This window comes from Bufo bufo, chromosome 9, assembly GCF_905171765.1.
Source record: "Bufo bufo chromosome 9, aBufBuf1.1, whole genome shotgun sequence".
NCBI classification, from domain to species: Eukaryota; Metazoa; Chordata; class Amphibia; order Anura; family Bufonidae; genus Bufo; species Bufo bufo.
In genome coordinates this window covers 183,468,029-183,493,156 of record NC_053397.1, presented here as the reverse complement: position 1 = coordinate 183,493,156, position 25,128 = coordinate 183,468,029, and the positions used below count along the sequence as shown (strand labels likewise).

The 25,128-nt window shown below is 42.0% G+C and overlaps 1 protein-coding gene across 1 annotated transcript in view; it reads left to right on the top strand.

Annotated features, from left to right (window-relative positions):
* The window catches only part of FGD3 (FYVE, RhoGEF and PH domain containing 3), a 274,220-nt gene that overhangs the window by 185,414 nt on the left and 63,678 nt on the right, over positions 1-25,128 (top strand). Inside the window, exons 5-10 of the mRNA XM_040407699.1 lie at positions 7,033-7,122; positions 9,702-9,838; positions 11,115-11,271; positions 13,268-13,406; positions 13,654-13,712; positions 20,469-20,615. Coding sequence (XP_040263633.1) covers positions 7,033-7,122; positions 9,702-9,838; positions 11,115-11,271; positions 13,268-13,406; positions 13,654-13,712; positions 20,469-20,615 — 729 coding nt within the window. The remainder of the gene's footprint in view (positions 1-7,032; positions 7,123-9,701; positions 9,839-11,114; positions 11,272-13,267; positions 13,407-13,653; positions 13,713-20,468; positions 20,616-25,128) is intronic.

The following is a 25,128-nucleotide window of genomic DNA, read 5'->3' as shown; positions in this document are numbered from 1 at the left end:
GAGTAAGGGGAGGAAAATGAAAATAGATTTTTATTTTGCTTGAGCCAGCAGTTTGCTAATCAGTGGCCATTAATGCTGAGTAGATGCATGGAAGGCGATGCAGACGAGCGTAATTACAGAGGTGAAAGGAAAGGCCACAACCTCAGCTCATGTTTAGACAGGGGCTTGTAGACCAGACATTCAGGAGGCTGCCGCTGTCTGCCGTTATGTAACATTACAGCCTATTATGTTGCTTCTGATTCTTGCATCTAGAAAACGCCAAAATGATAACGAATTGTTCCATAGTTTATAAAAAAAATAAAACGCACCACTTAGGGCCATTGCAACAAAGAAAGATTTGCACCAACCGGAGAAATAAACGGAATATAATTTTCAAATGTTTCTTTTTTTTCTATAATATTTAAATCTTTTATATTTTGGTTAATAAGTTTCATTCTTATTTGGGGAATTTATCACCTGGAAATTCACTGTAAAACTAGCTCAGCTGATGAAAGCAATGAAACTTTTCACTTTGTGATTTGTTGCTTCCTTCTGGAGAAAAAGCACTTTTAATCCATATGCAAACGAGCAGTTAAGTGCACCGAGGCCCAAGACACTGCACCCTTGCTCTTCCTGTTTCCTCTGCCAGCCCCTTCCTCTCCTTAGTGATTGACAGGGCCTAGTGAGATGGCTATGCAAGAACCTGGCCCTGCCGATCAAGAAGGAGAGGGAAGGCCTGGCAGAGGAAGAAGGAGGAGCAAGGATGTGCACAGTGTAGCTTGGGCCCGCCCTCTGTGCACTTAACTGCTCATTTGCATATAAATTCAAAGTACTTTTTCTCCAGAATGAAGCCAAGGATGGCTAAGTGAAATGTATCATTACATTCAGCTGAGCTAGCCCTACAAGGCACTGGTTTATCACCGAATTTCCTGGTGACAGACTCCGTGTAAAAGCCTCTAAAATAAACTGTATGCTGTTTTATATACTAAAAAATAATATCATTCTCAAACTATAATAAATCTATACCTCAGACACCTCTAAGAAAAAAAATTTAGATTTTATTCTCAATCTCCTTTTATTGATTTTACGTATAAAACCTGTAAATTTGCTCCGTTTTCTCCATCCATTCCTGAATTGATGGGGAGACACCAAGAGCCAAAGAAAAGTATGTCTGATCTTACTGAGTTAGACCATGATGTTTAGGCCTCTTTCACACTTGCGTTGTCCGGATCCGGCGTGTACTCCACTTGCCGGAATTACACGCCGGATCCGGAAAAACGCAAGTGTACTGAAAGCATTTGAAGACGGAACCGTCTTCCAAATGCGTTCAGTGTTACTATGGCACCCAGGACGCTATTAAAGTCCTGGTTGCCATAGTAGTAGTGGGGAGCGGGGGAGCAGCATACTTACCGTCCGTGCGGCTCCCCGGGCGCTCCAGAGTGACGTCAGAGCGCCCCATGCGCATGGATGACGTGATCCATGTGATCACATGATCCATGCGCTTGGGGCGCCCTGACGTCACTCTGGAGCGCCCGGGGAGCCGCACGGACGGTAAGTATACTGCTCCCCCGCTCCCCGCTACACTTTACCATGGCTGCCAGGACTTTAGCGTCCCGGCAGCCATGGTAACCACTCTGAAAAAGCTAAATGTCGGCTCCGGCAATGCGCCGAAACGACGTTTAGCTTAAGGCCGGATCCGGATCAATGCCTTTCAATGGGCATTAATTCCGGATCCGGCCTTGCGGCAAGTGTTCCGGATTTTTGGCCGGAGCAAAAAGCGCAGCATGCTGCGGTATTTTCTCCGGCCAAAAAACGTTCCGTTCCGGAACTGAAGACATCCTGATGCATCCTGAACGGATTTCTCTCCATTCAGAATGCATTAGGATAATCCTGATCAGGATTCTTCCGGCATAGAGCCCCGACGACGGAACTCTATGCCGGAAGACAAGAACGCAAGTGTGAAAGAACCCTTAATATGTCACAATTTAAAGGGGTTATGCCATGATTGATGTAAAAAATGTAAATCACAAATCATATAGTACACGACAATCTCTTTCTAACAAAGAACCAGCCCTGTGCTTCACATGGAATCAGAGATCTCCCCATTCATTGCTCCAATCATTCTGATAGATTTGGTTCAGGCTGGGAGCTCAAACTGCCACAGGTCTAACAGAAGCTGCGACTGGTGGCAGTAGAAGATTTAAACTGAGCATGTGCGACCACCTCAGTGAGGTGGACCGAGAAATAAAGAAAATAAACAGCAGGTGGCGCTATACAGATACAGTTTATTAAATAGCTCAGTAACTATGCTAAGATTTTAATTACATGCAATTACAAAAGTGTTCAGATCCGGGTGCTGGTTTGAAAAATGTTGAATGTTTTTTGTGGCACAACCATTTTAAAGATTTTTTTATTTATTTCCAGTGTAGGGAAAGGGGTTATGGGAGTAAAGGGCTTTACTGTAATAATAATTAAAGGAGTATTCCTAGATCAGACATTGATGGTATATAATTAGGATAAGCCATCAATGCCAGATACTATAGGTGCAGGTCCCACCTTTAGGACTTGCGTCTATCTTCAGAACGGTCCGCCCAAAGTGAAGGAGAGCACACCGCGCAAGCGCCGCCAGCCTCCATTCACCGCTATGGGAGTTCAGGAAATAGCCAAGCGCTGGCTCAGTTATTTAAGGCAGTCCTATAATGGTGAATGGAGAAGCGATGTGCATGCGCGGTATGCCCTCTCTGACTTGGGACAACTGTTCTGGAGGTCCAACCTTTGGGACCCGCTCCAATCTGACATTGATGGCTTATCGTAGCAATATGCCATCAATGTATGACATGGAAATACACTTTTAAGGTTTTAGCTGGTTTGTTTTTTATGTTTTGTTTTTTGTTTTTTTTTAATGAATACAAATATCCCAATGCTCTCTTATCAAGCCCTATCACCCATTTCACACTCTGTATGTTACCAATTTTTGCTAAATTTTGTAAATGGAACAAAAAAAGAGCTTTTAGTTGTGTTAATGAAGATTCTAATTATACCCCCACCTTTTTTCTTTATGGTAAAAACATACCGCTAGCTGAAACAATGCCCACATGTAGTGGGTGGGGTTTTCAAATAGCCTGTAAATTGGCCAAGCAATTTTACTGGGACTAGTGCAGTCATTAACAGCCATCCATATGGTCTTACCCATAGGCTCTCAAAAATGGTATGTGAAAAGTGCATCAAAATCCAGATTGTCAACTGAGCCTCAAGTGTACAAATCTGTTGGAATCTGTTCAGATAAAGATCGTTTAAAAAAAGGCATTAAATCATTTTTGAAACGGATATTCCTATATAGGCTAAACACGTATGCAGAAAGAACAGATGTATCAGAGGCACACTTCCAGCAACCATGGTGGAAAGAGAAGCTCCAGCTTTCCCCATCAGCATCCATTTACCTCAGGTTAACCTCCTTGGCAGCATCCACTGTACATACATACCAGATGCTGCCAAGAGGTTAACCCAAGAAAATGACAGAGTTTTAAACATGGTGCTTGCTCAGGAACTGAGTGGGCACCATAACTAGACGCTGATTGCTGTATTATACAGCAGATACTAGCCAACAGTGTCTGTGATCAGAGAGAACTCTGCTCACGGACATTTAAACCCTCAGATGCCCTGATGAATTGCAATCACCGCATCTCATGTTTACCAAACAGCCCCCATGACAAGATCACAGGAGCTTTTCGGTTGGTATGGCAGCGGGCAGCTCCTGAGCCTGTCATAGTAAAGTTCTTAGAAAGGTGTCCAAGATTACTATGGTTTTAACAGATATGCTTGCATAGTTGCTTACCTCATGTCAACTTTCCTATGTTTTTTTTTTTTCATTTGGACTCTCCTGACAAGTTTTCACCATGTAAACCAATCACTCTGGTTTGTTTTCATCCTGTATGTAGCACTTCCTGTTGCTGTATCCAACCAAACCCATGATGCACTTCTCCTTCCTCTACCACAGCTCCAGCCCCTAACAACACCCAGCTAGTTTATAGCTCCTCCCACCCAGTTACATAGACACTCCCCTAACAACACCCAGCTAGTTTATAGCTCCTCCCACCAAGTTACATAGACACTCCCCTATCACTGCCCCTAACAACACCCAGCTAGTTTATAGCTCCTCCCACCCAGTTAGTTAGCTAGACACTCCCCTATCACTGTCTGTAACATCCAGCTAGTTAATAGCTCCTCCCACCCAGCTAGTTACATAGACACTCCCCTATCACTGCCCCTAACATCCAGCTAGTTTATAGCTCCTCCCACCCAGTTACATAGACACTCCCCTATCACTGTCCCTAACATCCAGCTAGTTAATAGCTCCTCCCACCCAGTTACACAGACACTCCCCTATCACTGCCCCTAACATCCAGCTAGTTTATAGCTCCTCCCACCCAGCTAGTTACATAGACACCCCCCTATCACTAACACATCCATGGACATAACATCACATGTGACCACAACCCAAAACGAGAGATAGGAGCAATAAGGTTAAAGAAATACGTTATGAAATTACAGCTACTTTCATAAATGATTATTTTAAAGGATGTTTATACAAACTGGAAAACTCCTTTAATCCCTTATTGACCACCCATACACCTTTTTACGGCGGTCACTAAGGGGCCTTAGGCTGGGCAGCGGAAAGCAGGGGCCCGGCTATCACATGAGAGCCGCGGCCCTGCTCTAACAGCCCAGACCGGCAGCCCAGGCTGGTCACTAAGCCCCGATTGTGGTTGAATGAACCAGAATTGGAAAGACCGCCTCATCTATGGTAAATCTTTATTTTTTATTTAGACCCGGGCAGAGTTCTTTTCCGTAATCCATTTCACCAGTTTGCATGTTCTCACATGATGACTGCAGAATACAATATAGATCATGTAAAGTAGTTGTTGATAATTAACCTTTATAGAGGATCTAAGTAGATCTCATGTGTAAAAAAATAAATAAATACGTGGTGGTGGTGTCCAAAGCAACTAGGCACATATCTTTTTGATTGTTATGGGCAACACGACTTTTTGATGACTTTGATCTTTATAAACACCCTGTTCATGTGCTGTAGTTACCCTGTTTACCTGTTTAACAGTCCATACTAATGCTCACAATTAATATCCAGGTCGATTCGCTTTGTTGCCAACATTTGTCTTTGTCCATCGCTCCATTACACGTTGTTTTACTGAATGGGTTTTCCTGTCGCCCAAGTAACCCCTTTATTGGTTACTTAAATTTTTTCCACTGTAGTTTTTTTTGCTCTTTAGTTCCTCTTTAGAGTAATATTAGACTAAAACTCAAACCACACTTTGCAATTTTCAGACTTCCTTTTGTCTTTACTTCCACCTTAACTAAAATATCCAATATTGTTTTTACCTCTTCTTTTTGTTGTCAGTGCAAAAAAAAAAAAAACTATCTGTGCTCTCTATTAACTCCAGACTGATATGAATCCAAAAAAATCATATCATTGTAATATAATAATGACAATATATTACTGTAATCACCTAGCTTTATGTCCCTTTCCTGCTTTTGGCTTAAGAAGATGCAAGTAAACTACCCAAAATGAAATTTGTTTTAAAGCAACGTACACCTTTTACACAATATCATTGTATGGACTAAAATTCTGCCAGCAGCGACCACCACTAGGAGGAGCTCAGGAGCTCTATACTAATCATTAGAAATTGATCTTACTAATAACACAGTATTCAGTGAGTTAATAAGCTGCCGCTAGTGCAGAATTTTCTCATGGGTATTAGAAGTTAAATGGGTTCTCCAGGACTAGAAAAAAATGGCTGCTTTCTTCCAAAAACAGCACTATACCTGTTCAAGGGTTGTGTGTGGTACAGCTGTGCCCCATTCACTTCAATCGGGCTGAACTGCAATACCACACACAACTCATGGACAGGTTTGGTGTTTGTTTTTGGACTAAGGCAGCCATGTTTTTTCTAATCCTGAGCAACCCCTTCAGTATCAGATTTTCACAAGGTGTACATCAAGGATTTCCTGTTGTTGTTTTTACTTTATATCTTATTCTAATAAGCCACTTTAAGATGTTAAATTCGCGCAAAACACGCGTCGGGGTAGCGCCATCCTGGTCCTAACAGCCCGGTTGTTTGGTGAGTCGGCTTCATTACATTGTTATATTTGGGATCGTGTCCTTTATCATCTTGGGGCCTGTGTGTACATATGCGTAATTGGTCATTGTGATGGTAACTACTGCTCATGATTATCGTTGAGTGTGAATATTCGAATCGCAAATTTTAATCGCAAATATCGGCACTTGGAGAATTCACAAATATTCAGAATATAGTGCTATATATTTGCAAATAGTGTTGATCACGAATATTCTAATCATTCGCGAATATCAGCATTTAGCAACATCCCTAGCAACCAATAGGAAAGTTGCCTACCCCTTAGTGTTGATCGCAAATTTTTATCGCGAATATATTTCATTGCTGATTTTCGCAATTAAGTAAATAATGACTGGAGATGACGAATTCTTGAATTTGCAAATTTATGGCAAATAGTCGGCCACAAGTTCACAAAATATCACGAATTCGAATATTGCCTATACCGCTCATCCCTACTCATGATCCTGCTGATTCATCTTGCTATTGTTTTACTTAGCATTTAATGCGGTCTGTGTAGAGCCGGGATGGTGCTTTTTTCTGTCACTTTCTTCTTTTTTAACGGTATGATGTCTGTTATATATTGAATATGTAATAAAATACTTTTTTTATGGGTACTTATGAGCTCCATGTTTTTTCTGCTCTTTGGTTTAATGTAAGGACATTTTTGTCATCTCATCTGATTGCCGCTTACATTTCAGTCTCCACAGACACATTTTTTGACAATGTGTTTTTTATGTTGAGTATCTGTCAGTTGTAATCAGTCATGACCAAAAACTATCATGATAAATACAAGAATTGACCAAAAACTATCATGAGAAATGCAAGAATTTCTTCTAGGCGCTCAGTCTCAAAAAATCATTTAAACTCTGTGATGTTGACTCCTTTCCAATTTCTCTTACAGTGCACAGAACCACAGAAGCTATTTAACATTGCCAATGAGCTTCTCCACACGGAGGAAGCCTATGTGAAGAGACTACATCTACTAGATCAGGTATTCCAAAAATGTCATATTTTATCAAAAAAGAACTTTAAAGGCCTTCAAGCTTTGGGGACTTTTTTAATTTGAAGCCAGTCTGCTGCACCTGTTGAAAAAACATACTCGCCTGCTCCCCATCACTCCATTCCAGTTCCCCGGTTTCCTTTGTGATCTTCAGGTCTTGTAAACTTCTGGATGGATGGAGTCACCAGTGCTAAAACCAGTGAGTAGCCTAAATGGTGACATGTCCCCAAGCTGCACATCAGTGCTGGGTAACATGCCACTTGGGGGCATGTCACCACTGAAGAGGGTGACTGGCTGCAGCAGCACGTGTGGTCCTGTCCTTCTGGAAGGTTTCAGAACAGGGACTAGAAGCCCACAGAATGGACCCAGGAAACTGGAACAAAGCATCGGGAAGCAGGGGAGTGCTTTATTTTCCAACAGGTGCAGCAGGCTGGGCTTAAAAGTCTCCAAAGCTGAACTACCCTCTTAATTTTGTTTTAAAATTGCAGAAAATCTCCTATTTGTGGACGACTCCTCAGGCATGGTCATCTGCTTCATGAGGCAACTGCCCAAAGTGAAGGTCTACTTCACAGACCATGATCTGACAAAAATGTTTGGCTGGAACCCAACGCTGGGACCTCCATCATATGCCATATTCCCTGTTTGCTGGAGAGAGTGCTCACAATATATGGTCACTGGAAAACAATAAGACCATTCAATTAGTTTTCTTTGGAATATCTCCCATAGACAAAATAGTCACTGCTAATATGCCACCTATCTATTGCAAACTGGGGAAACAGTGAAACCAGTGCTGAGTTTGGTCCTAGGGAGGTATCAAGAACCACATCTCAGGCCATCATGTTATAATAAATTGTCCACCACTGCATTAAACTATTGTCAGGATCAAAGAAGCTTACGAATATGCTTATTTTATTGAAGACAGTAACCAGCCAATTTTTGGTCATGTTGGTGTGGACAAACCTGCATGTGACTTGGACTAGTCCCCTGGGAGCAGGAAAGAAATTGGTGTTCATTAGTGTTGGTCAAGCACCAAAGTGCTCATGTGCTCTGGTGCTCGAGTAGAACACTTCCCGATGCATGGGTGCTCTACAGAGCACCCAAGCACAATGGAAGTCAAGGCGAGAACCCAAGCATTAAACCAGGCAACCCCTGCTCTGAAGAGGGAAGGGTGTCGGGACTCTAGTTCGGCTTAGGAGTCCCTGCTCTGACTCCATATATAGCTATGTCCATATATGGAGTCAGTGCTTGGGGACACCCAGTGAATTTAAATCTAATTTAGCCTAATTTCTGGTGGGATTCGATTTCACAACCTTCTACATTACAGCCAAGAATCTTATCCACTACCCTATGGAGCTGCATGGCCAGTTACTAAAAAAAAACAAAAAAAAAAACTTCTGCTGTATAGGAATACTTACTACTAGTAAGTATTCCTATACAGCCGAAGTCTCCAATATTTTTTTTAAGTAACTGGCCATGCAGCTCTATAGTGTAGTGGTTAAGATTCTTGGCTGTAATGTAGAAGGTTGTGAGTTTGAATACCGTCAGAAACTTTTCAGAAATAGAGGCTAAATTTAATTTAAATATATATATATATATATATATATATATATATATATATATATATATTTTGTCAGGATCAAAGATTTGAATACACTGACTCAAGCATTTCGCTCGAGCACACGCGATATTCGGCTGAACACCGCGAAGTGCCGAGCATAGCGATGCTTGAGTCGAACTGGTGTTCGGCCGAGCATGTTCGCCCAACACTAGTATTCATCATTATCTATCCAGCTTGCTCTAGAAAAGTTTAAAAAATAAAGCAAGATTGCTGACTTCTGAGGTTTAATGTAGATTTAAGAACATTTTAGAAAACTAGAACAAAGCAACATTATTACTACCCACAGCAACCATCCAGATTCCTTGTGTTAGCCGTAGTAGTGCTGAGCGAATCGAAGCATGCCAAGCAGAATTCAATACGAAGTTTAGGAAAAATTTGATTTGCCGCAAAGCCAAATTTCCTTGTGCTTCGTGGTAATGAATTGATATTTCCTGGTGGCTGAAAATAAAAATCTGTGCTGACGTCACCACGCGGCCAGCGGGATCATGTGGTTATGTCATCACGCTTGCCTCAGGTCCTCTGATGTGTTTTCTTCAATTAAGATGGGAGCAGACGGCCTCTGTCCGAGCAAGTGGATGTTTTAGTATAATTTTTATTAACCCCCTGAGCACCTGAATGAGAGTTTCAGATGCCGCAATCAGCGTTGAACGCGGCATCTAGGGGTTAAACGATGAGGGACGGCTCAATCGCCGTTCCTAGTCATTGCTCCCACTACATACAATGAAAAGCGATTGGTGACAAAGTTATTTGTAATGAATTACATTTTTTGACGAAGTTCGGCAAAGCTGCCAAATAACATTTTTCAAAACTTCGCTAATCACTAATCCATAGCAAAAGCATAGTCACCTTATATTTGTTTAAAAAAATGACTTTAAAAATTAGGTCATCTTAAGTGTTAAGATATTTTCCAGTCATCCAGCAAATGTATCGATGCAATATTATTTCATTCCAGGTATTCTGCACATCATTAGCTGATGCCGGAATTCCAACAGAAGTGACCACAGGAATATTTTCTAATATTTCTTCCATCTACTGCTTTCATTGCCAGTTTCTTTTGCCAGAACTTAAGACTCGTATAACCCAGGAGTGGTGAGTTTGTTGATGGTGATCCACACCCTGTATTCAATCAACTTCAGATGGCATGTTTTGAAAATAATAGGCAATCATTATAAAATGGAAGCATCATTAAGTTAAAAACTTTTTTACCTGGACCTGCTAAAAAGCAAGCTGTAAGTCTTTATGCACGGATCACATAGTTCAGCAGCCATACAAATCTATGGGCCCATACAGTATGTCCATGTTTCTCTAAATTCATACAGAGGTTTTTTTTTTTTTTTTTTTATCAACAATTATTCCATAATATTGTATTATTGAGCTTTTCTCATTCAAAGCATGATGAAGCACTGTATGGAAGTACCATATTGCAGAAGATAGAGTGCGTGCAGCTCCAAAATATGGTACTGCAGGAACTCTATTTGCTGCCCTACATGCCCCATGAATATGGATGTGCTATTTCCATCAAAGGCCGGAGGCCCACAGTCTGTATCTCAGTAGTCCAGGTGGCTCCTTAGTCACAGGGCTGGTGACCCATGGTCTGTGGCTCAGTGTCACCATCTCAGTGTCTTCTTCTGGTCACTCTGGCAGAGTCTCCTCTTCCAAGCACAGTTCCCTAACTGCAGAACACTGGAGGCTCTGACTGCTCTCCTTTATATACAGTTTCTGGCTGGACTAGAACCTTCTAGTGGGAGGTGTGGAGTGGAGAAACGCAGCACAAAAAGATACATTGTTACTCTTTTCGTCTCTCATAGACTTACATTAGAGCTTCAGTGATACTCAATGGAAATAACACAGTAGCTTTTCCAGACAAAAACAGGGTTTCAGACATAACAACATAGCTAAACCAGACATTCAAAAGGTCAGTATAAGTCAATGCAAGTTAACCCTTTATAGTGAAATAAAATGAGGAGTTGATGACTTTACTTAAGGGAAACAATGGCAAATGCCCACAAATGTCCAGACTTCAAAGTATCCCTTCTCCAGGGCACTACACTGTACGAACATGGCAATTTGACCACAGCCCAGAATGCGAGATAGAAGCAATAAAGGTAAAATAAATATATTGCATTACTGCAACCTTCATAAATTATTATTAACTGGAAAACTCCTTTTAATCTAATATATAAATCAAACCAGTACACAGACCTTTATGGAATATTTCCATTAATTTGTCTTCTGGAAGATGAGAATGATGGTAATAAATTATTTAAGTTCCACAAGTAAACCATAAATATAGAGAACGTGAACGTATTTAAAGTCCCCCAGGTACAATTATTTCCTACATAACTATTATACAATGTCTTCCCAGGAATACAAACCCACGCATTGGGGATATTCTTCAAAAACTGGCCCCATTCCTGAAGATGTATGGAGAATATGTAAAGAACTTTGACAAGGCTATGGACATGGTGAATTCCTGGACCCAGAGGTCTCCTATTTTCAAGGAGGTCATTCATACAATTCAGGTACAGCTTGAGTTAACCTTTGGAATAACAATTCTATCATAAATGAGAATGTCAACTACCATGACATGTCAAACATTGGTAGCACATTGCTATCAATCCTATCCACTAAGGTTTGGACTGCTGTAATTAACTCTTGCATTTGCTAGAATGAAGTGTCAGCTTTGAAGACCACATGGTTGGCACATTATAGCAAAAAGCCATAATTTTTTTTCACCCTGCCGATCTCCCATTGCTGTTTTTTTTTGATAGTGCCAGGGTCTCCACTGTGCTACACTTCCTGCTGACATCTCTACACAGCAGGAGATACCTGGGAATGTCACTCAGCCAATCACTGGCTAAGGCGGGTCATGGCCACAGCCAGTGATTGGATGAGCAGCATTCACAGCCATTTCCTGCCGTGCCGAAACAGGAGAAGGAAGTGCAGTGCGGTGGGAACACAGGCACCATCATAATGGTAGAGGTGGAGGACCAGTGAGATGAGCATATGCTTGTTTAATTCTCAGACAGTTTAAGAATTTTTTTTATTGGGCTGGAGTACCCATTTCATGCATAACTTATTATTATACACTTTGTGCAGTTTTGTGCATTTTTGCCGCAATATGTAAACCTAGCCTAAGGCAGTTTCCGTCTAGAATAATATTTCATGTAATGGATTGCAATACAAAATGCTTAGGGATAGCGTAGACTCTTCCTCTGCTCAAACATAATTGATATTTCATAATTTAGCAAGATACAGCTACATGCCATATATCTTTTCAATAAAGGAGTGTTCAGATATTAAATTTCCAGCTGTTGATAAGTGATAAAGCGCAGCAGCGTCGGGTTGTGTTACTCCTGATGTAGCGCTTATTGGAATTCCCACAATATCTGAGGAAATGCAATTTGTTGGAAAGCAATCTGCCAAATAATTGTAAATGTGAGCTAGGCCTCAACAATGGAGATGAATGCGTTGTGCTGTGAAAGCAGAGGAAACGCTTCTCCACTGAACATTGTATAAAGTCACTGCATGGTTTTGGATTAATGCAGCAGCACTTAGCTGCATGGAGGATTTTCCATGTACTAATTGCAGACTCCATCATCTTGTCAAGCGAAGCTGCTGGTTTAGATGCTTTTAACAATGTGAATTCAAGTGCAAAATGTTCTGGTGTGTGATATATCCCAGGCTTTGTGTCATGCTGGTCATGTGCTGTGGCGCTAATGTGAAAAAACAAAAAAACGTCATATAATTCTGAAATCTAAAATCATGTTTCATATATTTAATGCAAAATGTCATAATAGACCCAAAAAATTCTACATTCTCCAGGCAATGTGGCAATTTGCAAAGAAAAGCAAAATAAAAAAAATAAAAATCTATGGTGACTCCGTTCTATTGTCCCCTACAATTATTGGTTAAAACTATTGAAACCATGACCATGGTGAATATGGTGGCTCACAAACAGAGGTGCCTCACACAGACAGTGCCAATTCCTACTGTTATTTTTTCCCCTTTTTTCTCTGTCCACCTAACTGAGGTGGTCGCATGTGCTTAGTTTAAATCTCCCAATGTCACCAGTCATATCTTCAAGCTATGGCAGTTACAGGTAAATAACTACAGCAGAAAAGACACATATCCATAGAAAGGACACCACCGAGCTGCCAGCCTGCAAAAAATCTAGCAGAAGAATAGGAGCACTGAATGGGGAGATCTCTGGATCCATGTGAGGTACAGGGCTGGTTCTAGCTTTCTTAGAAAGAGAAAAATATTTTTTTTACACCAATCATTCATGGCATAACCCTTTAAGGGATATAAACAGCACTGGTATTTGTCACTATGATGCTGTTGGTTTCGACATAGCAGCAACCCAGCAGTAGACCAAAGGACACCACTTCATGTAGAAGACCTTGTAGACATGACTAAGTAACATTGAACAGGATGACCACGCAATGGTAAATCTATGTTATGTTCTGCAACATCCTGAATTTCAAGTGACATCTGTCTAATGTTCATTCTTTACAGAAACAGGACATCTGTGGGAATCTGACATTACAGCATCATATGTTGGAGCCGGTCCAACGAATTCCTCGCTATGAACTTCTCCTGAAGGATTATCTAAAGAAGCTGCCTGAGGACTCGGCGGATAGAAAGGATGCAGAGAGTATGATCTTTAATAACCATGTGTTGTTAGACGCCACTCCTGACACAATGATCCTACTGTTCCTCCATCCTCATGAGATCCGTTTTATCGGATAATAGTTGTTTGTGTTTGTATCACACAGTATAGATTGAGATCTGTCCTCTGACAATTGGTCACCTTAACATAACCTTGCAGTACACTATGAGGAACTGCAGTCTCAACGTAGACTGAATGTTTAATATGTGTAATTGGATCATCCTTATTACAGAGTCCCTGGAGCTTATTGCCACCGCGGCGAATCACTCAAATGCAGCCATTCGAAAAATGGTAAGTAAATCCGTTTACAGATCTGTAGCATTCTCTTCCTAAAATGTGTTGGTTCCACCATTATGTGATCAAATTGAAGCAGCAAAGTAGTAGCCTCTGAGATAGCTATGTCTGAATAGGTAGGTTTCCGACCCAATCCTTTCTCATGGATAGACTACTTACAGCACCATGTAGGGGTGTGAAACGCATTAGCAAATATACCTTTATTGATGTGCAGAGAGAACACAACAAGCTTCTCCTCCATGATCCCTGCCTTATGCTTCCCCCTTTTTGTCTTGACTAATGACCCCCTTTCTGTCTAACATCATTCTTTGAGTCACCGAAATTCCGTACGTTCAATTGTGAGACCGTACTCTCCAACCTACAGGCATCAACTTCAAAGACCTACCGCACAGGCAGCGCCTACATGGTCAGTGCATCATTGAAGAAGATATTCATAGGTGGAAAAGTACTGCACATGCGCTGTCCCACTTTCACATGCGCACGCAAACAAAGATTTCGGTGCCGAAGAGAGCGCCATTGGACAGCGAAGGGGTTGTCAATCAAGACAACGGAGGAGGCAGGGAGCAGGGATCATGGAGGAGTGCCACAATTGGAACTGCAAATTAGGCGCTTGCAACTTCATTTGCATATGCTATCCACTCAAATCCTCCCTTAAAGGTGTTCTGTTGGGTTCCTTCTCCCAGCGTATCAGAGACTTGCTGTACTGGTGACCATGTGAAATATACAGGGTGGCCCACAAAAAGTAGCCTGCCTTCAGCGACAGTATGACAAGGTGAATGAGCAAGGGGATTGTTTTTATTTTTTTAGTTACCCACAAGTCACAAAAGATGCTGAAAGTGGTCTCTGTTCAGGTCTATGCATCTTTGGGCAGGTCGGATTATGTTGGCTGATACAGTTTGCAGCTCTTTAACAGGGATGCTGCAGAAGTATAAATGTCCTGCTTTTTCCAACAAGATGGGGCAACATGCCACACCTTGCGGAACGCACTGGACGGGTTCATGAACTGTTTACGGAGGAGCGAACTGTGAGCAAGGGGTTATGGCCACCATGTTCCCCAGACTTGTCCACGTGCAGTTTTTATCTGTGGGGAAATGTAAAACAGAAAGTGTCCTCTAACAATCCACATCCTCTGGATGAACTCAAGGAGAACATCACAAACACTGTCCGCAGCATCACAAGCAGTATCAGCCAACATAATCCGACCTGCCCAAAGATGCATAGACGCGAACAGAGACCACTTTCTGCCTCTTTTATGACTCGTGGATAATAAAAAATAAAAAAAATACAATCCAATTGCTCGTTCATCGTGTCAAACTATTGCTGGAGGTGGTCTACTTTTTCGTTGGCCACCCTGTATAATAGACAATATTCTTATGGCGGTCACCAGCAGTTATTCTGTGCAGTGCAATAGACCATCCATAATACAGGATGAGGCTATGCTCACATTACTTTGACTTTAGCATATACGCCAGATAGGCTATTGACTTGCTAAACGTGTCCATAGGGTCAAATTATCCGGACTTCATTTTGGCTTCCATCTGGCAACGTATGGAATAGCATAGTAGACTAAAACGCTTTAGTAAAAAAAATAAGTATACTTTTTTTTTTTTTTATGGTTGATGCCAATAAAATAATACCTTGTGATGACTGGCATCTCTTCCAAATGACTCCTTTTTTTTTTTCTTCTTTTTTTTATTGGTTCACGTTTCAGCTATTTCCTAGACTTTTTCAAGAATTCAGGCCGAAACTTTGCAAAATCTTATTTGTGTACTATGAATCAATAAAAAAGTGTTGTTTGGAGGAGATGCTGGCATCACAAGGTGTTATTTTATTAGTGTTATTCGGCTGGTGAGGACCCATTGGCAGACGTCCTGCTGCATTCCTGATTTCATTTGGGTGAGAGACATTGGTGATGTTCTCACTTTGCTATTTATATGATTGATAGACCTCAGTGAAGGTATCCAATGTATACCCCCTGGAATATCTATTAAACGGAGGAGCATAAAGTTCCTTTTACACAACCAGGTGACCTACCTTAAATGTCTATCGATGAGTGGCAGTGGTATGTTCAATTGCTCAATTGCTGGGCGTCCACTCTAATAAGCTACTGCCTTGCTCAAGATACCAGAGATGGGGTAGCTTATTGATAAGCAGGGTGAGTTTGAGGTTAGCTCAGGGTCTAAGGTTCCTGTGCTCATCTTGAGTCACTGTTTTTAGGCCGGTAGCACCAACCATGATCAATATTTAAAGCTAGAGTTCTCTATTATCAGGCATCTGGAGCAAATCCTTCTAGTAACTTGTCCTCACTGAGACCTGCTCACATAGCTGATGGTTTTGTTACAATGAAAACATCTAGACAGTTATCTAGTTGAACATAACCGCACACTGTCATAGACACTTGGATGATTCCACTGAGATTTGGTTATATATTGCAAAGAACTGCTAGGCTTTACATACATAGTTATACATTATTACTATTTTTTTCTCTTGTCCCTGATCTCAGACTTTTGATTGATGGCTATAATGACACTAAAACCCCAGAACTATTTTACTTAATCATTAGCCAAATGGAAGCAAAGGGAGGAGATTATAAACTAATGAAACATCTTATCACATGGGTGTCCTGGTTTTCCTTCTCAAGTTGATATGAGCCATCCGCTTTCCTCATTATCATTCCAAGCCTGCTCTTCTAGTCTCCCTGAGGCTGAAACGGCATGATCTGATCATCCACGTCTCTAAACACTGTGCTTAGCTGGATGCCTGACCTCGATATGTAGATTATCAGGAGCACAGTTTAGGCATTTGTCGGCCTTGTTCATGCTATATGACTACATAGAGATTTAGCAAAAGGTATGAGATATTCTACTTGAAGAATGTAGATGTTAATGGTAGATTTCTAAAGTCTATACAGTTATAGCTTGTGAGCATTTTTTTGGGATAGTGATTTTAAATAGGACTGCAGGTAAATTTTCCTATGTACTTAGCTTGACTTCAGACTTCAAACCTTTATTGATGAAGCTGTGAATCTCCAGTGTCAAAAGGTCTCATACTTACAATCAGTGTCGTCCTGGGTAGACTGGGGCCTATCATACGAAAAAAATATTATGGATTAGTTAAACAGAACACGAACGTGCCTGCATCACAAACATTGTAAGGTCGTATCATCCGTGATGACTGATTTATGAAATGACCCAAGATAATGATAGACCCTAGTGGCCAATGACCTCCCCCTAAGCCCACTTCAAATACGATAGTTTTTTTCACAGAACCTAATGGGTCCAGTTATAACAGGGCCCCATTATTGTATTAGGCCCACTGGAGCACCTTCTGGAGGACCAGCCTAACCCTTGTTTTATTAGACCTTTAAGGAGAATCTGTCAGCATGATCTTGGACTATTATCTGTTGTAATACATGAATAGTCCTGCAGATAAGGAGTCCAGATCTCTACTTTTTATGTTTTACTACAGCAGTACCCACAATCCAAAATGTATCTGTATAGCACCACCGCTGTTTTTTATTCTCATTTCTTTGTCCGACTCGCTGAGATGGCCGCACATGCTTAGCAGAAAACTTTAAAACATGGACTCCTGAAATGGGAGTCTGGACTTATACCTATACTACTCATGTATACTGCATATAATAGTCCAGATTCGTCGTGCAGATTCCCTTTAATTGATGCGAATGTACAGTATTTTATACTTGCCATCTCCAGTTTTTCACTGATGATTCAGACAGGACACTGTTACGTAATGCTAAATGTAGCATGTTGGAATGGCCTTTGCCGTCTGTCAGCAGAGAGATCCATCAGTGCTCCATTGATATTTTCCAAAGTGTTTCAGCCTATGAGGACATATCTACTGTGTGCGGCGTAGCTACCTCTGCAGACAGAAGAGGTCAGACACTCAGCTGGAGCACAGCAGCCGTTCCAGTAATTGGGTTGGAACAAATGAAACACACGATCAGTGTTCGAGCGTCTGAGATTTTCTTGCAGAAGCATATGATTATTTTTCTATATGAATGGTCGTGTTATGGTTGCAGCTTTCAACGGAGGTTCTCGCTATTGAATGGGAGAGTAAAATAACAATGGCCCAAGCAGCTCAGGTAATATCAGCTGATAAATAGTTAAATCTTTCCACCAACCAACCACTGCCGTGTTTTCAAGGTTCTAAATAATGCTCGCGTCCTGGTGTTGTCTCAATTGTGTACCATATACCACGGGTGCAAAACTTTGTGATCCACAGACTTTGACATTTACCGTTTCAAAGTCTGGGAGACACGCTCCGTGTGATGGTTACATTTCCTGGACTGAACATTGAGCCTCTGACCTGAGCTCACAGCATCATAGCCACTTAAGATGCTGTGAGTTCCAACCCAACTGCAGTTCTACTGTACTGTACTCCTATAATGCCCCGAGTACAATATGGTAGACCTGTGGTCAGGTAGGAACTCACAGCAATTATGACGCTTTGAGTTTGGATCAGAGGAGCGGTGCTCGGTCTGGGAAATGCAACCATGACATGGAGCTTGTTTCCTGGACTGAACATGCTCATGTTAAACTATGTCAACAGCTTAAAGAGGACCTTTCACCACTCCTGACAGGCCTGTTTTAATAGCTTCATGCATTCCCCATGTAATAACAATTCTGGAGCATCTATTCTTATGGCTCTGTGTCGTGCCATTCCTTTATTATTTCTACTAAATGTTATGAATGAATTGCTATCAGTCTTCAGTAAGGGTACAGAGGGGTGGTAACCAGTTGGGGGAGAAGAGGGGTGTACCTGCACAGACTGAAAATGGCAGCACTGATTGGATAGAGTGAGACTGCAGGTACACCCCCCCCCCCCCCCAACTGGTTACCACCCCTCTGTACCCTAACTGAAGGCTAATAGCAATTAATTTATAACTTTTATCAGAAATAATAAAGGAATGGTACAACATAGAGTCATAAGAATAGATGCTCCAGAATTGTCAGGAGTGGTGAAAGGTCCTCTTTAAAAGAACAGATGGTTGTCACGTTGAAATGCAGTCTGCAAATCGTGACACAAGGAAGGGAAGAAGTTTGGTCCTTGGTTCTCATGGAAACATTTACATTATCGGATTTACCAGGGAAATAGTCAAAATGGTTTTCTAAAATATGTCATAGATAAATACGAGAAGATCAGATTGCTAAAGTCTGATTTTGAAACACCGCTGGTTTCCAGAATGAACAGGCTTTAGAGATGACTCAAGCCATTTCAACACCGCCAAGAGATTTCTTGTGTTCTTAACAAAGAGCCAATGACATTAATGAAATTTAAAAAATCTGAGCAATGCTGAAGAGAAAATCAGCGGTGGACCCCCTCCAAAGTGATCTCCCCATTTAAGGGTACTTTCACACTTGCGTTATTCTTTTCCGGCATAGAGTTCAGTCAAAAGGGCTCAATGCCGGAAAAGAACTGATCAGGCATATCCCAATGCATTCTAAATGGATAGATATCCGTTCAGTTTGCATCATTATGCCTTCCGTTCAGTCACTGTCAGGCGTTTTGGGCGGACATAATACCGCAGCATGCTGCGGTATTATGTCCGTCCAAAAAGCCTGATCAGTCGCCGGAATGCATTCATTCCCATTGACTTGCATTAGTGCCGTATCCGGCATTGCAAAACAACTGAAGGACGGATCCGTCTTTCCGGTCTGCGCATGCGCAGACCAGGAAAACTGTGAAAATGACTGCAAGACGGATCCGTTCTTGTAATGCATTTGTAGACGGATCCGCACCCGGATCCGTCTACAAAGGCTATCAGTTGTCACACTGATCGGCGGATCCGTCAAGCAGCTCCGGCGACGGAACTGCCTGCCGGATCACACTAACGCTAGTGTGAAAGTACCCTAAGCCATGTTCTTATCAGTTTGATCACAGTTTAGCTATAATGAGTGTTTAAGAGGTCAGAAGATCAGAGATAAGGCTTCACAGGAGCCATCAGCTGATGGGACTGAAGTCATACTCTGTAGACAGATTTTAAAGGGGTTGTCCGAGTTATGAAAAAAAAAATATAGCACTGAAAATCTGATATATAACTGAGCTAAGCAAGTTTTATGCAAAAAAATATATATATTTCCTCATTTCCCTGATTCTTTTCTGGTCCTTTTGTTTACATGCAATAAAAACAATCTCTGCCCCTCCCCCTGCACTGCTAAGGGAGTGGATACAAGAGCTGCCCTGAGTGACATGTCTGCCTGCTGGGAGACTCTGCAGCATGTTGTATGTGTAGGACTACAAGTCCCACTTGTATAATGACACTGCTAATACACATAGGATCTTCCCCCTACCTTCTTGTGCAATGCTCTCTCTAGTATGTCAGCTCCAGTGCCCAGCATTGTCTTCTCACTGCCTGCAGTGAAATCTGAGAAACCAGCCACTGGAGATAAAGTGAGTTAATTGGAAAGCTGTTACATTTGCTTAGTTAGGAACATAGAACAAAAAAAATAGCTCAGACAACCCCTTTAAATCCTTGTATCTCAAAAACAGCTAAACGTTTTTAATAAAGACCAATTGAAAAAAATTTATTTTAGCCCAAAATGAGTGAAATGCAATCAGAAAAAAACGGCCCTGAAGGTGTCCATAGCCTTTCGTGACCCTCCCGTAAGCTTATATTTGTGGGCTAAATTAGAAACCACATCCTTTAGTTAGTAATTCAATGGCCTTATAACTGTATGTAAAGTTTTCACCAGTCTCTGTGAATGTTGATGATGATACTCAAAAATATTTCAGGAAAAGATGCATAAACTGCTGGAAGTATACGAGCGACTGGGAGGTGAGGAGGATATTGTGAACCCTGCCAACGAGCTTATCAAGGAAGGACATATACAGAAGCTATCTGCAAAGAACGGGACAGCACAGGATCGCTATCTATACCTGGTAAGCCACTGTTAGTCCATCACTCAGTCCATTGTGTTCTATGGTCCTTTTTGTATTGTGCTAGTTTTCACAGTAGTACGGTATGTACTGTAGCATCTTTTTTTGTGCTGAATTACAGTACGAGTGGCCAAGAGGGTATTATCATAAAACGTAGATTTTACAAATCTATTGCTAAGAGGATTATTTGTGGAGGTCTGCTGTGAATTAAAGAGCTGCTTCAGGAGAACTGAGTTTTGAATACAGGAAGCTATGTAAATGATCTGACTTTTAGAAGGTTTTGTTGTATTTTATGCACGATGATCGACTGGAGGGGTCCTCCTGCCTGAGACGTAAGGTTCAGCTGTACAGAGGCTATTATTATATGGTCCCTATGATGCCACAAATATAAGACATGGTTTAAAAAGATTTTCCCATACATACATACCTGTCCTTGAAGGACTCGTCAGTATGGGATAATTGGGGATCTAGCAACCCAGAACCCCAACAATCAGCTGTCAGTGGGATCCACAATAGTCAGACGTATTTTTGTTCAAGCCCGAACAGCTCCATACACCATGTAGTGGCCGTTCTAGGGTACTGCAGCCCAGCTCCTATTCACTTGAATGTGATCATCAGCTGCAGTCCCCAAGAATGGCCACTACATGGTGTACAGAGCTGTGGTGTTCCAGCTCCATGCACAGTTTACTTCTGGCTGCCCCTAACAGCTGATTGGGGAGGTTGCAGAGTGTCAAACCTCCACCAGTCTCATATCGATGACCTATCCCAGTGATGGCGAACCTATGACACGGGTGCCAGAGGCGGCACTCAGAGCCCTCTCTGTGGGCACCCGCACCCTGGAAAAGTTTTGGGTTCACCAATATGCCTTAGACTTTTCCTGCCATTCATCAGTGAAGGACATGCTATGAACAGCACAGGCAGCAGATTGAATGTAGGCAGGCTATTATAGCTAAATGATAAAGTACATGGAAGATATATGATATTGGTGTTCAGGTTAAATTGCCGTGTTTGCACTTTGCAATAAATAAGTGGGTTTTGGGTTGCAGTTTGGGCACTCAGTCTCTAAGAGGTTCACCATCACTGACCTATCCTATGGCTACGTTATCAATAGGTGTGGCCCAGAAAACTCCTTTAAAGAGAATGTCCATATGAAGTGTGATACATTAAAAAGTTCAGCACATTTGTAAAGTACATTTATTAAAAAGATATATTAAAAGAGGTAGGGGAGCTCAAAACAACCATAGAAAAAATTAAAATCAAAGGGGTGCAGACGGGTGCCATGATGGGAATAAGGCAAACAGTGCTGAGATAATTGGAAATGGGCAGGAGGCAGGGTGGGTGAAGGACCTCCTGACTCTACACTGTACCCTAAATACCTTTAAGGGGTTCTGAAGTTTGTTTAAACTGATGATCTATCCTCTGGATAGATCATCAGCATCTGATCGGCGGAGGTCCGACACCCGGGACACCCGCCGATCAGCTGATTGAGATGGCAGCGGCGCTCCAGGAGCGCCGCGGCCTTATCACTGTTTTCCGCAGGCCCAGTGACGTTACGACTAGTATCAACTGGCCTGGGCGCGGTTAAGCTCGGTTCACTTGAATGGAGCTTAGCCCCGCCCACGCTAGTTGATACAAGTCGTGACGTCACTGGCCCAGCGGTAAACGGTGAGAAAGGCCGTGGCGCTCCTGGAGCACCGCTGCCTTCTCAAACAGCTGATCGGCGGAGGTCCCGGGTGTCTGACCCCTCCGATCAGATGCTGATGATCTATCCAGAGGATAGATCATCAGTTTAAACTAAGTGCAGAACCCCTTTAACATTGCAAGGCACCCCTCAAAGGGAACCCTACAACACTGGAACCTACCCTTAGTTGGTTGCACCCTGATCAATCCCTATACTGTCCTGACAAATTCCTCCCCCTGCCCCACCCCTAACAAAAATCCCCCAAAATATAAAAAAGGGGATGAATCAAACAACAACTAAACTTAGATAGTAACATCCACAGAAAACAGATATGGAAGTGATCATATCTCACACTCATAGATCACTTGATAAAACATGAATGGTGATGATAACCAGGCCCACAATGGGCAACACACTCCACCCATGTGCTAGGATGATCAGCAGGGTGCCCTGCAAAATTAGGGTACAGTTTAAGGTCAGGGGGTCCTATAACCTCCCCATCCACTGCCTATTTACTAATTTATTTACTAAATCTTATCTCTTGTCTGCACCCCTGTGATTTTAGTATTTATGATTGTTTTTGCGCTATATTTACCCAATATTACATGATACTGGATACATTTGATGAATAATCTTTAGGTCTAAAGGTTCTGTCTTGAGATGTTACGCCACTTTCTATGTCGTCCCTTTACCGGAATAAGGTTGCAACAATTTTTGAAACTTTTTAGAAAGTTTCAGCTTGACAGGCTAACCATGTCCACTTTTCCACCCACATCTCCAAATTGGAGTGGTGTAGAAATCAGAACTGTTTCAAACTTTTGGAATGATAAGCTCAAAATGTTGCAAAGCCCTAAAGGGGTTGGGCAACAATGGGGGGGGGGGGGGATTTGGCAAACCTCTCCATTCTGCCAGACATGCAAAGAGAAAATGACTTACCTGCTTCCCAGCACCGTCTCCCTGCTCCTTCTGCTGCAGGCCTGAGATGCTCTGCTGGGCTCTTTCAATGTCTGGTTTGAAATTGCCTCAAATGGTCACATGACGCAAGGGGAGCGGGACACCACCGCGGCCTACGATTGGCTGTGAAAATGTCAAACCCGATGTTGACATTGATAGAGCCCAGCAGAGCATCGCAGGCCTGCAGGAAAGGGAGCAGGGAGATGGTTCCAGGAAGCAGGTAAGTCATTTTCCCTATTTGGGGGGGATTCTTGCACAACCCCTTTAAGGTCTTAGTGTACCCCATGCAGTGTTTTATTCTACTATGGGTATTGAATATGCAGTAACAGAAGGTGGAGTATCCAGCCATGCTGCAGTCTATTCTAACAAGCCCACGATTGTATTACTGAGCCTTTATTATCCTGTTATCTTATTATGTAGGACTAATTACAAAAAAGTCTTAAACTCTCAGCATTCCTTTAGTGGGTCATATGTCTACATGCTGACCTTTTGTTTCTTATACTTTTGTAGTTGAAGTGGAAAAACAGACTACATTTGTAATACCTAGTAGATAGTGGATCCAGTCAACAAAAGGCAGTACCTATTCATATAACAGAGGGAATATGTAAGGTTGAAGGAATTAGAAGTGATGGCCAATCTTTATCTGATCGGCGAGAGCCTGACACCCTGCACCCCCACTGATCAGCTGTTCTGGCATCGGTCCTACACAGCTCCGGTTACTGCAGCGCTGGTCCCATTCACTTCAATACTCAGCTGATCAGTGGGAGGGTGGCGTATAAAAATGATGCCGATCATATATTGATGATCCATCCTGAGGACAGGCCATCAATATTAAAAATCCCCAAAAACACTGCCAGCCAGTGGCATAGCTAGAAATGTCTCGGCTCCACAGCAAAGTTTTGAATGGGCCCGCTTTCCCCAGCAACTTCTTCACAACCCCCGACTCTCGTGCAATTCCCACTCTTGTGGTTAGCCAAGATCGCTCTCTCAGACCAGGCCCAGCAGTCACTCCATCCGTTTCCTACAGTGTCAAAGTATATACTGTACGTCATGTCACTGTATATAATGTAATTGTATAATACTGTTGAGGGGCACTGACAATAAAATCCTTTAGTCCTCCACTTGGGTGGGTCCCTTCGGAGTTTGGGCCCTTGTAGCCACTTCCCCTGCTTCTACTATAGCTACGCCCCAACTGCCAGCATGACCTTCTAGAAAAAAAATTGCTGAACTGACTGATATTTAGTTTTCTGGGAAAAGATTCTGAAAAACTTGTAATGTATTCATTGAAATGTTCAATGGGTAATCTTATGAGTGATTAACAGTCATAACAGGGAAGGCGGCCAATCACTAATAGGACCGCCCGTTGGATTCCTAAATGTGGTAAGAGCAGGAATTTCAATGAATAAATTAAGTTCTACTTGTACTAGTTTTATATCAATCTGCTCAGCTCTACAACATGCTGCCTTGTATTTTCATGGTTCCCTTTAAATTTACATTGTTTCTGAAAGGCATAAAAAATCTTGCAAAAAAGTTACGTAAAAGGAGACCTACTGTAAGATTTTAGATGAGGTTAAGGACTTTTGCACATGGGATTGTGCATTTCGTCCACAACACAGTAGGCAACGAGGAACATTATATGGCATCATATTGTGGCCTGCCTAGGTTCCTACTCGTAGAAAGAAATTCCCCCTAGAAGCACTGGAAAACAGTCCGATATATGGCATCTGATGGCAGATGCAGAATTCTTTTATATTAGCATCTCCTTTCAACACCGTATTTGGTATACTTTAAATCTAATGGGTAAACTGACCCCTCTACATGAGACTTTTACAACAGGTTTAGGTTCCAGAGAGATCACAGTGGCCACCATGGACAAGCTAA